This window comes from Peromyscus eremicus, chromosome 11, assembly GCF_949786415.1.
Source record: "Peromyscus eremicus chromosome 11, PerEre_H2_v1, whole genome shotgun sequence".
Classification (NCBI taxonomy): domain Eukaryota; kingdom Metazoa; phylum Chordata; class Mammalia; order Rodentia; family Cricetidae; genus Peromyscus; species Peromyscus eremicus.
Genome location: NC_081427.1, coordinates 53,310,019 through 53,324,341, shown reverse-complemented (window position 1 = coordinate 53,324,341; position 14,323 = coordinate 53,310,019). Strand labels below are relative to the sequence as shown.

The window sequence follows — 14,323 nt, the reverse complement described above, 5'->3', positions numbered from 1 at the left end:
TCGGGTGGGGCAACACATAGATTAATAGAAATGGGTTAATTTAAGTTGTAAGAGCTAGTTAGTAATAAGCCTGAGCTATCAGCATAGCAATTATAATTAATAATAAGTCTCTGAGTGGTTATTTGGGTAGCGGCTAATGGAACAGAGCTGATCAAGGTCCCAAATGAAAAACCCTGCCTACAACAGAGGTCTTCAGAGCTGGACATAGTGGTGCACACTTGTAATCCCAGAGAGCTCAAGGAGGGGGATTTGAAGTCCTAGCCGTGTAGCAAGACACTGCCCCCCCTTTTTTTTGCTTTTTCAAGACAGAGTTTCTCTGTACCAGCTCTGGCTGTCCTGGAACTCACTTTGTAGACCAGGCTGGCCTTCAACTGAATGCCTCAGCCTCCCCAGTGCACCGCCAATGCCTTGCACAAGACCCTATTTTTTTTAAAAATATGAAATTGGTTTAAAATATTTGATAGAACTCTGTAGTACAAGCACCTCATCACCTCCCTCCCCCTCCCTTTCTCTTTCCCTCATCCCTGTTTTCTTTCTTCTCTCCAACAGATGTTATTTTTATTGAAAATAATTTTTATACAATATAGTCTGATCATGGTTTCTCCTCTCTCATCTCCTCCGAGGTCCTCCCCACCTCCCCACCCTTCCAACTCCATGCCTTTTTTCTGTCTCTCTTTAGAAAACAGGCAAATAAAAACAAACAAACCAAAGAAAAAGCACGAGAAACACAGACACATGTACACACAAAACACTTAAAAATGCAAAATTGGAAATCATAATACACAAGCAAAAGACTAATAAGGTTTAAAAAAAATGCCCAAACGAAGCATGCTGGAGGATGTCTTTCTGTATGCTATGAATATGTGTTACTCTGATTGGTTGATAAATAAAACTGCATTGGCCTATGGTAAGGCAGCTTAGAGGTAGGCAGAAATCCAGGGGGAGACAGGAAGAGAGACAGGAAGAAGGCAAGGAGAGATGCCAGTTGCCACTGAAGGAACAACATGCCAGCAGACCGGTAAAGCCATGGAACATGTGGCAAAACATAGATTAATAAAAATGGGTTAATTTAAGATATAAGAGCTAGCTAGCAAGAACCCTGAGCCATTAGGCCATATAATTTGAAAATAATATAAGCCTCTCTGTGTTTATTCGGGTCTGAGCAGCTGTGGGACCAGACAGGATACAGGAAAACCTCTGACTACAAAGCATTATGAGGAAAAAAAAATGAAAGAAAAAGAAAAAGAAGAAAAATGAAAAAAGGAAAAAAAAGTCTCCAAAAGTACCATTGAGTTCATTTTATGTTGGCCATCTACGAAGGACATGGGGCTTTGCCCTTAAGTATAGTTTGTATACCCAGTGAGACTCCATTGCAGAAAATGAATTTTTCCTTTGTTAATGGTTGACGATTAGATAGCTTCTTGGATAAGAATGGAGCATGTGTCCACTTCCTCCTCTCAGCGATGGGACACCATCTGGTTGGTGCTAAGGTCTCTGTGAGTTCTTACGTGTGTCAGTCTTGTGGTGTCTGAAAAATAGTTTCCTTGGTGTCCTTCAGTTCCTCCAACGCTTATAATCTTTCTGCCTCCTCTTCCACAGGGTTCCTTGAGCCCTGAGGAGAGGGCTTTTGTGAAGACACTGCATTTAGAACTGAATGTTCCAAGGTCTCTTACTCGCTGTATTAGTTCCCACTTACTGCAGAAAGATACTTCTCTGATGATGGCTAAGTGAGACACTGATCTATGGGTGGAGCAGAATCCAATAGACCTTATTATTATTATTTTTTTTAGCATGCTTTAGGTTCATAGCAAGACTGAGCAAAAGACACAGAAACTCCTATGTATCCCCCACCTTTACACACAGGTACCTTCTCCATGGTCAACTTCCCTCATAAAAAGGTACACTTAATTAGATTAGCTTCCATCAACAGATCACCACTCGATGTCTATAGTTCACATAGCTTTACTTTGGTGATGTAAGTTCTATGAACCTGTGCCATATTTCCACTATTATGGTATTATACAGAGAAGCTTCATTGCCCTAAAAGGCCTCCAGGACCTGCCTATTCATTTTTCCCATCTCTGCGAAGTCCTGACAACCGTTAATTTTTATTTTTTTTTCACTCTCCATAGTTTTGCTTTCTTCAAGGATCAAGTCATTGGAGTTCAGCAGTATAGCCTTTTGATTGGCCTGTTTTACTTAATTCTATTCATTTGAGTTTTTTCCATGTCTTTCCACCCCTTGGTAGCTTATTTCTCTTGGGTGATGAATAATCCTGTTTTTCTGGATGTAGCATAGTTTATCCAGTCATTGACCAAAAGTCATATATGCTGCTTCCAAATGTTGGCAGTTATGAATCAACCTGCTATACATATCCATTTTGTAAGTTTTTGTCTGTAGTGCTGGGAATCTAACTCAGGCCCTCAGACTTGGGTGAACTTACTCTTAACCATGGAGCCATCCTTTCAGGCCCTCAGAGTGATAACTGACCTACAGCTGGATTAATGTGTTGACATTGCTCTTTGTTCCTGGTTTTCTTGCACTTTTTCTACGTTTTTGTGGCTTTAATGTTTTATGTGATTCTCTTTCCCTTGGAAATAATTATTTTTTTTGCCCCTTTTACTAGTTGCTTTAGAATTTGCAATGTCCCTTAACAGCTAGTCCAAGTTTACACTATAGTATTTTACTGCTCCATGGAAAGTATAGGTAGATTAGAGTTAAAAGATCTAAATTCTTCCAGCCTTTCTCTGTACTCTTACATTTATAATTTCTCCCATATATGAGGCTACATAAGTGTGTCCGTGTGCACATTAATACACAATCAAATGCATCGTTACTATTATTACGAACAGTCTCCGATCTGTTAGATGAACTGAAATAATTTTACTGCCAGGCAGTGATGGTGCATGCCTTTAATCTAAGCACTCAGGGACAGAGCCTGGCAATCTCTGTGAGTTCGAAGCCAGCCTGGTCTACAGAGTGAGTCTAGGACAGCCAGGGCTGCACAGAGAAACCCTGTCTCACAAACCAAAACTAAAACAAAACAAAGCAAAAGTATTTTTACCATCATTTATCCTTTTTAGGGAGTTCTTCCTTTCTTTACAGGATTTGAATTTACATATAACTTTTTTCTCTTCTCTGAACAACTTTAAACATTTGTTGAAAGCAAAATTTCTTTTCAAATTTGTTTGGGAAAGTGTTTTCCTTTACTTTTAAAAGATCATTTTATAGAATACAGAATTATAGGTTGGTGGGGGTTTTTTCCTCAACAGTGTTTTTTCCCTACTCCTGTGAATGATTTCTATGGAGAAGTTGGATGAAATCCTGATGTTCGTTTCCCTGTAGGTAGGAATGTTCCCTTTCTGCTTTCTTTTAGTGTTTTGTTTAGCTTTGACTTTCCTGTAATTTGAACAGAACGTTAAAGGTAGCTTTTTCTTCATTTTTTTTTTCTCTGTGATGTTCTCTGAGTTTCATGGATTTGTGGTTCACTATCTGACATTTAGAGAAATTTCCAATTATTATTAATTCAAATATTTCTTTCTCTCTTTTTCTTTGCATATCCCCATTACACATTTTAATTTTTTAATTTTTCCTACACTTCCTGTATATTCTGATTCTGTTTTATTTTTTCGAGGTCTTTTTCTCTTTTCTTTTTAGTTTTGGCAGTTTTTGTTGCCTCTGGGCATCCACAGGCAGATGTACACATGGACCTCCATGTAGGCACACACACACACACACACACACACACACACATTCACACACACATACACTCACACATAAACACACAGAAGCACACACAGAGTTGTTGGCGTTTTATGGACTAAGAGTTGGTCTAACTTGAGTGAATGTGCCATGAATACTTGAGGAAATGTGTAGTTTGCTGCTGCTGAATAGAATATTATTGATTATATTGTTCGTGTATGTTCTATCTTTCATGATTTTCTATCTACTAATTTTATCAGCTGCTAAACAATTTAAAAGGATTCTTTAGTTTTGAAAGCTTGTTGCTTCTCTTTTTGATCCTAACTGGGATAGCCCATGGTGGTCTTAAGCTCACTATTTAGCTCAGGCTGGCCTTGTAGTCCAGCTCCATCTGCCTCTGCTTCCCAAACATTGTAATCACAGTAAACACTGCCATGCCTGGCAAAAGAGGCTTTTTGGACGAACTGCCATGCTAGTAAGATTTCACTTGCTCTATTCCCGTGCAAGCATATCTCCTCTTCTAGGAATCCTCCATGGTTGCCACGGCAACCACGGCATCCACAAAGGAAGCTGTGAACCAGTCAGTGGTCACTCCCCTTCTGCTGACAACTGAAATTATTTTCTGGACTCCTAACCTTGAAGGTAACTGGCACAGCCTGCTGGTTTCCCCCATCCTGCCAAATGTCTTCCGAAATAACCAGCTATCAGAGGTAAGACCGTCTGTCAACACCTGATGTGCAGCATAACCGAGGCTGATAAGAAATGCTCTCAAGTATTAAAAATTCAAGCTGTCCTCTCCTGAGTTTTAAACAAGTGCTGGTGGCCTGCATGAGGTCATCTGACTTTCGCCAGGCCCTCTGCACTTTGAGCACTCTGTGATAGCTCATACGTCACTGTGTGAAGCTGTTGGTTGCGCCAGGCAGTGGTGGCGCACGCCTTTAATCCCAGCACTCGGGAGGCAGAGCCAGGCGGATCTCTGTGAGTTCGAGGCCAGCCTGGGCTACCAAGTGAGTTCCAGGAAAGGCACAAAGCTACACAGAGAAACCCTGTCTCGAAAAACAAACAAAAAATAAACACCAAAAAACAAACAAACAAACAAAAGCTGTTGGTTGCCTACTGCGCTGTTATTTTACATGATACTGCTAAGCACACACTGCCTAATGACTTGGATCTATTCATTAAGTCTTCTGGGCCAGAGCCCCAGGGAATGTCTGGTTGGCAGTTCTTGTTTTATTACGCACATCCCAGTAGCTGATATAGTTTTGCCTCCTAATATCTTTCTGATTCATCTCTCTTTTTTTTTTTGTATTTGCTGTCGCTGGCTCAGTTCAAGATGACCAGTTTTATTGTTGGGTGATGTTCACTTTAAAATTAGCATTATTTTTGCTTGTTGGTCTGTGACATATGATGCATACCACTGGTTTCAAATGATCACAGAATCTGTATTTGTTCATATTGCTGATAGTAGAAAACGGTTTCCTGTCGTCTGCGAATCTATTGCTCTCTCTGTACTTTCAGTAATCTTTCAAAGTCACATCGCATGCCCAACAGACTAATAACAAGCAGGCTCTCGCCATCTGCACTGTGTATCTCCGAGGAAAGGGCTGCTAAGTGACGTGAAATTTCATTTCGCCACAACATCATCTGGCAAAACACAAGTCATCAGCCTCCATTTCTAGGTTAATATGTTTTTATTTAATAAGTCTGTAATCATCTTGATGCTAACCACATTGTGTGGCAGTCAATGATCCTCTGGATGTCCGTATGAAAATTAAGTTAGAGTATGAATGATAATAATTCAAAATAATACTGGCATAAATACGTTAAATTTTATTTCTCTTATGTCAACACAGGGTGGCCATGGGTAGAAGAGTGGTTTAGTCAGAAGAGACCTGTGTACTCTCCAGCTCAGAGCTCTTCCATCTTAACTGCATGGTGACTGAGGGACCTGGGGACTAAACTCAGACAGTCAGGCTTGACACCAAGTGCCTTTACCTGCTGAGTCATCTCTTCAGCAACCCACCCCCAGGTTTCGCTTTCAAGGATACACTCTAAAGCATTGGGAGCAGGGCCGTTAACAGATACTTGTTTACCATGTTCATCTGGCTAAAAGACTGAAGAGACGGCAACCATCCATCAATAAATGAATAGATGGTGATATGTAGATGTAATTAATTCTAAACGGTCGTATTAAATAAGAAACACAGAGCCAAATGCAGAGTTCAAAACCCAGAGATCGAGCAGCAGCCAAGCACTGAGACCCTCGATGCCGCTGTAGTCCTTCCCCTGGGAAAGAGAGCTACCTTCTGTGTATCTGTCTTTTTATTGACTTTCTGTTCTTCTGCCTTCCCATTGGCTCTAAACCCAACCTCATGACCTCCTCGTCAGTGCCTGTCTATACAGACCTCCAGGTCTCTATGGTTGGTACTTGGATTAAAGGCCTGTGTCACCAAGCTGGCTATGTCCTTGAACACACAGACTCTGCCTGCCATGTAATCGGGATTAAGGGCATGTGCTACCACCGCCAGACTTCTGCTAAATGGCTTGTTACTAGCTCTGACCCCCAGGCAACTTTATTTATTAACATACAAATAAAATCACATTTCAGCACAAATAAAGTATCACCATAGTGATAGACACATAAAAAGGATTTAACCTTAAAAGGAAGGAAATCTTGGCATTCTCAACCTAGAGCCACTGGAAGAGATCCCACAGAGGGATATGGTGGTCATCAAAAGTGAAACAGTGTTGGACTTCACCTACAGTGGGACAAGGAACGGAGTGGGTTTGTGGGGACCCAGAAGAAGAGAGAATGGGGAGTTATTGTTTAATGGTACAGGTTCAGTGAGGCACAAGGTTCTAAAGATGGTTGGTGGCAACCATTGTACAGTGGCCATTGGACCACATAATGAAAACCTGCATCTATTCAATATATTTTACAAAAAAAATGTTCAAATATTCCAAAAGTAGGTATTTTTTGCACATATGAATTTATATAATTAGACCCGAAAACAACTGTATTTCAAGGGATCCCCCCAACAAAATATTGATCTTATTTTAAAATTCTGTTTAAATGCTGGTGTAGAAGGAATACAGCAACTCCCTTCACCGGAAGTTCATATCTCAATCTAGAAGGGAATTTTTCCATAATTAGATCATTGCCTGAATTATGAGATGCCATTTGCATTTACTCTCCTTATTCCAGTGATTTGAAACATTAGCTATACACTTTTTCTGTAAACTGACCTAAGGTGGCAAGCTTTAAGAGCCTTATGTACTGAAATCCCAAAAGTCCACAGCGTGGTCCAGATCTGCCCGTGGCAAACTTCTCTTCTAGATGGCAAGTCCAGCAATGCTCTGGTAAGTGATTTAGCTGTTGAGTGTTTTTTTTAAAAATCAGTGGACTGATTTTTAGATATTTATTATGTCATCAGGTGGCCTTGCTGTTAAGCAAACATAATATACTGTGCTTACACAAACTAGACGATATGGCTTCTTGTCCCCTAGGCAGCAGACCTGTACAGGTCACTAGAGTGTTGAATCCTGCACACCATTGTAACAGGAAGTTAAGTGCTTATGCATCTCAACATAGAAAAGGACAGTAAAAATAGCAAGAATAGGAATGAACAGCTGCACTCTGAGCTCACGGGCCTGCCGTCACAAATGTGGCCAACTGTTGACCACAATATCATTGTGTAGGGCATGACTGTACTTTAGGCTTTGCGGTCCACATTAGGCCTGTTGAATATTTTTCCCGTACTGTTGTTTTTTCTTAAACATCTGTGCACAATGTAGAAGCCTCAGTTAGCACTGTGGTACTGTATAATAAAAGAGCTGTGATAGTCTTTGTGGTCAGAGTTGGCCCAGAAGCTGTAATTCGCTAACCCTCTTAGACCTCTGGGCCTTCCCATCAGTCACTGGGCTGTGAGTTTGTTGAGCTGGATTCTAGGTAGATGTGGAAACACAATGAGGATCCCTTAAGCTTTAAGGAGCCCATTACCTCTGTCTAGAACAGGTGAGTAGAGCCTGTTCGGGTGAGATTTCAGGAACTCTGACAAGTTAGATTCAGAAGCAAATGAACCCAGGAGAAACAGAGAATGGATCCCAGCCAAGAAACAGGGAAAGGCCTTCTCCCTTAGAATGGCTTCAGTTCCAACCCCAGAAGACACATAAAACAAATGGGTTTTTTTCTTCTTGTAAAAAAAATAAAATAAAATCCCTGTGGTCTGTGGCAAACATAAACTCTTTGGAAGTTAACTAGAAAAGCTAACTACAAGCCACCAATGTCTCCAGGCATTTATTTCCAAAGAGGAGCTTTTGTGGGAGAGGGTTCACACCCCATGGTCTAGTCTCCTTGACAGATTTGGTATCCTGCTCAAACCCAGTCCTTCCATTCACACAGATGACCTCAGGCAAGTGGCTAGTTCTCAGTGCCTCATTTTCACCCTCCAGGGGCTGGGGATAATTATTTAATCCTCACAGGGTTTTGTGGGATTAAAGAAATTAATAGATGTAGGGTGTGATCATGTATCAGATGCTGTATGTTTCTGCTCCCGTGGCAACTCTGTTGTGGCCGCTCTATTAGTGAAAAGGAGCGCTTTGGGTCTCTATTAAGAGAGGGCATATCGTGAATTGTGGTATGGTCACAGTATGGAGTGTAAGCAATCCAGAGGTACGTTAATCAGCAGGTAGAAACCTCAGAAACAATTGAAAGAGAGAAACACATGATGTGAGCCTGTCCTTGCAATAACAACGGAATGAAACTGCTGACTTAGAGATAACAGACAGCAAAGGACAAAGACAATCAAAAGAAAGGTCTGTAGGGTGGGGGGCCTTCAGGACAGCAGGCAGGGAGAGGGAATGAGGAGAAAGTGTCAGCACCCTTAAAAAGATCTTATACTCAATAAAGTGACCAAGCATGGTGGCATGGGTCTACGGGGCACATTTCAGGCCAGCCAGGACTAGGTAGTAAGAACTAAACTTAATAAATTAGGTGGAAGTTCATGGAAACATGGGGACTGGAGAGATGGTTCAGCAGTGAAGAGCACTGGCTGCTCTTCCAGAGGACACAGGTTCAAGTCCCAGCACCCACGTGGAGGCTCCAACTACCTGTGACTCTAGTTCCAGGGGACCCAATGTCCTCTTCTGGCCTCCTCAGGTACCAGGCCAAACATCCACGCAGGTGAAACAAAATAAAATGAAACAGAAGAGTGACTATGACACTGAGGTGGCGGGCAGTTTGATTTACTTTCCCCGGTTTTAATCAGGCTTGCACATGGAGCTTAGGAAAGGATGAATCTGTGGACTGCTTCATTTCCAAAAGTCACTGCAAACTTTGCCAGCTTCCTGGGCAACAGCAGATACACTGCCTTCTGGATGTCTTCTGGGGTGAGGGTACAGCGCTTTTTGCGGTACATCAGCTGGCAGGCTTCTGTAGCAATGCGTTCAAAGATGTCATTGATCAGGATGTTTACAATGTCCACGGAATGAGATGACATGCCTCTCTGGGGGACAACTTCCTTCAGGACCCTGCTTATGTAGCGAGCATAATTTCTATGGCCAAAGTTGATGCTGGAACAATGTGACTGCTTTCTGGAGATTGAACTTAGACTTCTTTTGACATGGTGGCATCTTCTGTTGATGGACCTGGCCATTGTAGATGTTGTTCTCCTTGTCTGTTAGGAATGGAGAGGAGGAGGGCCGGAGAATGGGAGCGGTCATCATACTTATGGTGGTGTGTCACAGTCACATGGCCAGGGCCTCTCTCTGATTGGCTCTCACGTTTCCTTATGTCACAGACACTTAGCAACAGAGCTGACCTCTTGCTGAGGACACATTGGCTCCCCTCAGTCTTTCCAGAGACTGGGAGGGGACACTCATGCCTGGCAGGGCAAGTTTTCTGTTTCCAGTTAATACCATTTCTATCATCATCGTATTATTGTGAAGTTACCTCTCACTGTCTTATAATGACCTTGTGTCATTAAAAATCCCTGTAACTTAAGCAGTACTCCAGTCACAGAAGGGTGGTAGCATGCAATCCATGCCCCAAATAGGAATAGCAGAAAGGAGCATGAAGCCAGAGTCTGGGAGAAAAGCAATCCTAGACTTTGGAATCAAAGCCAAAGAGTTTTAAACAGCTTGGCTGCTGGGAGCCTCTGGTGTGTCTGGTCAGTAGGTTGTGTGTCCTGTTAGCAGACACCAGACTTCATCTAAGACCCTGAGAATTCTGCAGAAAAGAAGCAGGGAGACCTGAAAGTCTTCATACTCTCAGGGTGTGAGAGACCAGAATTATCAGAATTGCTGCATTGCCTGAGTTAGTAATGCAGGGACTGCTCCTGAAGGTCACCATGCTGAAAGATGGTCATCCCTTCTTCTAGCATGTCTGGAGGAGGAAGCACAGAGAAGCAAAAGGCAAACCTGTAGTGCTCACATCCATGGTTTAAATGACTTATTCGATGATTAAAGAGAATTGAGGTTGGCCCCTAATTAGCCATGCAATTTATTAGATTGTTTTCCTTGTTTTTCTGAACACGCTGGAAAGCAAGCATCTTAGCTTATAGCCTATCATTTGGGGCTTTGCATCTTTCTATGTTATCTACTGTAATATATTGCACCCTTCCGTCTCCACACCCTAAGACCAACTAAGAGAATCAAAGGAAAGGGAGAGACTGAGATCAGAATGTCACCTTTCTCACCAGGCATGCAAGGGGCAGCCTTTCGAGATGGAGCAAGTGTTTCTTGATGTAGCACAGAATTAAACAGAATGACCTACTGATCCACTAAAGGGACCTCACAATGATCCTTCCTGAGGGTGAGCTGCCCACAGTCAGAGAATCCAGAAGGGCTGAGACAGGCCTGCCTACCTTGCTTCCCCTTCCAGTCAAGTAAGGCATTTGTCTCAAGGAGAAAGTGACAGAGAAGAAAGGCCAGGAGTGTTCCTGTAGTGGAAACTATAACACAGACTGGTGGGGAAGAGGGAAGAAATGCTCTCTGCCTGGTAGCTATTCTAAGCAGTAACAAATAAAGCTGTTCTATAACTAAGCAGACTGAATGATTCTATCTAGAGGAATCTGTAAGCAAAATTAGTAAGATCTATTAAAGACCCATCACCCCAAAGCAGAGTGGAAGTGGGGCTTCCGTCTTGGTAGGAGGAGGCATGGCTGAGACCAATGGTGAGCAAGGTGGAGTGGAGATTTACACACAAGACCCCCTGTCTTCAGAAATCAGAGCCAGAGGCTGGAGGATGGCTCAGCAGTTTAGAGCACTGGCTGCTCTTCCAGAGGACACGTGTTTGAGTTCCAGCACTCACATGGCAGCTCACAACCATCTGTGACTCCAGTCCAGGTGATCCAGTATCTTCTTCTGGCCTCCTTAGGTACCAGGCACACATGTGGTGCACAGACATGCACACCAGCAAACACCCACACATGTAATTTTTTTTTTTAATTTTAAAAAAAGAAACTAGAGTTAGCTTAAAGTTTTCCCCCATAATACCATCTTCCCCACTTCTATATTTAAGGAGGAGAAAAGTAGGAGAAACAGCTTTCTAGAAACTACAGACAGCCCTCTTTGTCTTCCCATGCAGAAACTCGTTTTGAAGGATATTTAATGGGACTATTATTAATAGTAGTGGCCACCATAAATAATTGAAATGCTCATAAGTTATTACCATAGTCACTTCTATTCCTTTTTTTTGTTTTACTCAGATTTGATCAAGAAAGCATTAGAAGGAGCTGGAGAGATGGCTCAGTGGTTAAGAGCACTGATTGCTTTTCCAGAGGACTGGGGTTCGATTCCCAGCACAACTGTCTGTGACTCCAGTTCCAGGGGATCCAACACCCTCACACAGACTTATTATGAAGGCAAAAAAACAGCAATGCATATAAAAAAATAAAAATAAATTAAAAAAAAGCATATGAAGGTTTCTTAAATGAATACCAATATGACACGTGGCAAGAATGACTCTACAAAGGTCTTCTGGCTAATGCCAGAACTACAATATCGAGTAATAGCAGACCATGTAATTAAGACTATGAAATCTGCAAGAATGATGCTATCATTAAAAAAAGTTAATGAACACAGTTCATATCATAATCTAAACAATAAAAGCCTGGAGTTCTGAATTCTTCAGTTGTACACATTTGCTTCTAAGGGATCAATTATCATTAAAATTAACTAGGCTTCTTTTTTTGCTTTGTTTTGTTTTGTTTTTTGAGACAGGGTTTTCTGTGTAGTTTTGGTGCTGTCCTGGAACTCACTTTGTAGACCAGGCTGGCCTTGAAGTCACAGAGATTCATCTGCCTGTGCATCCCGAGTGCTGGGATTAAAGGCATGCACCACCACTGCCTGGCTCTAGGCTTCTTCTTCTTCTTCTTCTTTTTTTTTTTAAAGAGGAGAGTGGGAGCGAGGTACCCCACTACCACAAACCACGCAATCGAGATTTCCATATTTAGGGTCAGCACGTGTGAAGGGTAATGGGGGAGCCCTGGGAGTGAACTGTCCATAGTCAGAGAGTCCAGAAGGGCTGGATTCTGTTACTTCACCTGCTGGCTAAATATTAGGCTTCATTTCCTACGTGTGTGTGTGTGTATGTGTGTGTGTGTGTGTGTGTGTGTGTGTGTGTGTGTGTGTGTGTGTGTGTAGAGAGAGAGAGAGAAAGAAAGAGAGACAGATGGACAGACTGGCACAGACAGAGACAGAGAGAGGAGAGAGAAAGCCTGTGTGTCACGGCACGTGTGTGGATGTCAGAGCACAATTTGCCGAAATGGTTTCTCTCCTTCTACTGTGGATCTTGGGATGAAACTTGGGTGGTTAGCCTTGGTGGCCAGCACCTTTACCCACTGAGGTTTGGGTTTTTTGTTTTGTTTTGTTTTTGTTTTAATGTCCATACATAGTAAGAAGAGGAGTTCCTTTTATTCTTTTTGTATTTTAATTTAAATGTAACTACATTTCATTCCTTCCCTCTCTCCAACCCCTCCCATGATGCCCTCATTCCCCCTCAAATTCATGAGCTCTTTTTATTATGTTACATGCATATGCATAAATGTACAAATACAATCTGTTGATTCCATTTACTGTTGTTTACATGTATATGATTTCAGGGCTGACCGCTTGATATTGGATAACCAATTAGGGAGTGGATCCCAATTCTTAAAACCTGGTTAGTAACAGTTATTTGTATTACAAAGAAACCACTGCATATTTGCAATGGCTTGCTTATTTGATTATAAGTGAATTTATGCATGTTTTTACAAGCAGTTACCTACACACACACACACACACACACACACACACACACACAAAGCTAACAATGTTTTTATACTCTATTGGTATACCAACCGCCCACTTTGACAAACTTTTTGTCCAATTATGATTAAATTGTATAGGATGCATACATATTGCTATAGGGGGGAAGCAGAAAACTTGAACACTCCTCTTTTCTGCTTAAAGGTGGCATCAGTACTTTTTATTTATTTATTTATTTTCTCGAGACAGGATTTCTCTGTGTAGCTTTGCGTCTTTCCTGGGACTCACTTGGTAGCCCAGGCTTGTCTCGAACTCACAGAGATCCGCCTGCCTCTGCCTCCCGAGTGCTGGGATTAAAGGCATGCCACCACCGCCAGCGGGCCTTTTGACACCCTCCTACTCTCAGGAAAGACTGAGGGGAGCCAATGTGTCCTCAGCAAGAGGTCAGCTCTGTTGCTAAGTGTCTGTGACATAGGAAACGTGAGAGCCAATCAGAGAGAGGCCCTGGCCATGTGACTGTGACACACCACCATAAGTATGATGACCGCTCCCATTCTCCGGCCCTCCTCCTCTCCATTCCTAACGGACAAGGAGAACAACATCTACAATGGCCAGGTCCATCAACAGAAGATGCCACCATGTCAAAAGAAGTCTAAGTTCAATCTCCAGAAAGCAGTCACATTGTTCCAGCATCAACTTTGGCCATAGAAATTATGCTCGCTACATAAGCAGGGTCCTGAAGGAAGTTGTCCCCCAGAGAGGCATGTCATCTCATTCCGTGGACATTGTAAACATCCTGATCAATGACATCTTTGAACGCATTGCTACAGAAGCCTGCCAGCTGATGTACCGCAAAAAGCGCTGTACCCTCACCCCAGAAGACATCCAGAAGGCAGTGTATCTGCTGTTGCCCAGGAAGCTGGCAAAGTTTGCAGTGACTTTTGGAAATGAAGCAGTCCGCAGATTCATCCTTTCCTAAGCTCCATGTGCAAGCCTGATTAAAACCGGGGGAAAGTAAATCAAACTGCCCGCCACCTCAGTGTCATAGTCACTCTTCTGTTTCATTTTATTTTGTTTCACCTGCGTGGATGTTTGGCCTGGTACCTGAGGAGGCCAGAAGAGGACATTGGGTCCCCTGGAACTAGAGTCACAGGTAGTTGGAGCCTCCACGTGGGTGCTGGGACGTGAACCTGTGTCCTCTGGAAGAGCAGGAGCAGCCAGTGCTCTTCACTGCTGAACCATCTCTCCAGTCCCCATGTTTCCATGAACTTCCACCTAATTTATTAAGTTTAGTTCTTACTACCTAGTCCTGGCTGGCCTGAAATGTGCCCCGTAGACCCATGCCACCATGCTTGGTCACTTTATTGAGTATAAG

General features: G+C 42.5%; 2 protein-coding genes and 1 long non-coding RNA gene across 3 annotated transcripts; 2 read left to right on the top strand and 1 right to left on the bottom strand.

The window, feature by feature from the left end:
* Positions 1-944: 944 nt before the first annotated feature.
* LOC131921908 (uncharacterized) lies at positions 945-5,866 on the top strand. The gene is made up of 3 exons (XR_009382143.1): positions 945-1,018; positions 4,227-4,412; positions 5,556-5,866. It is a non-coding gene; the product is annotated as an uncharacterized LOC131921908 (long non-coding RNA).
* A 3,064-nt stretch (positions 5,867-8,930) lies between these two features.
* On the bottom strand, positions 8,931-9,410 carry LOC131921614 (histone H2B variant L1-like). Its single transcript, XM_059276342.1, has one exon. The coding sequence runs from the start codon at positions 9,354-9,356 to the stop codon at positions 8,985-8,987; it is 372 nt and encodes a 123-aa protein (XP_059132325.1). The 5' UTR covers positions 9,357-9,410; the 3' UTR covers positions 8,931-8,984.
* A 4,042-nt stretch (positions 9,411-13,452) lies between these two features.
* On the top strand, positions 13,453-13,982 carry LOC131921699 (histone H2B variant L1-like). Its single transcript, XM_059276427.1, has one exon. The coding sequence runs from the start codon at positions 13,556-13,558 to the stop codon at positions 13,925-13,927; it is 372 nt and encodes a 123-aa protein (XP_059132410.1). The 5' UTR covers positions 13,453-13,555; the 3' UTR covers positions 13,928-13,982.
* Positions 13,983-14,323: the final 341 nt, after the last annotated feature.

Bases quoted from the DNA above. Each gene is read 5' to 3' on its own strand.
- LOC131921614 (XM_059276342.1), bottom strand. From the start codon at position 9,356: ATGGCCAGGTCCATCAACAGAAGATGCCACCATGTCAAAAGAAGTCTA.
- LOC131921699 (XM_059276427.1), top strand. From the start codon at position 13,556: ATGGCCAGGTCCATCAACAGAAGATGCCACCATGTCAAAAGAAGTCTA.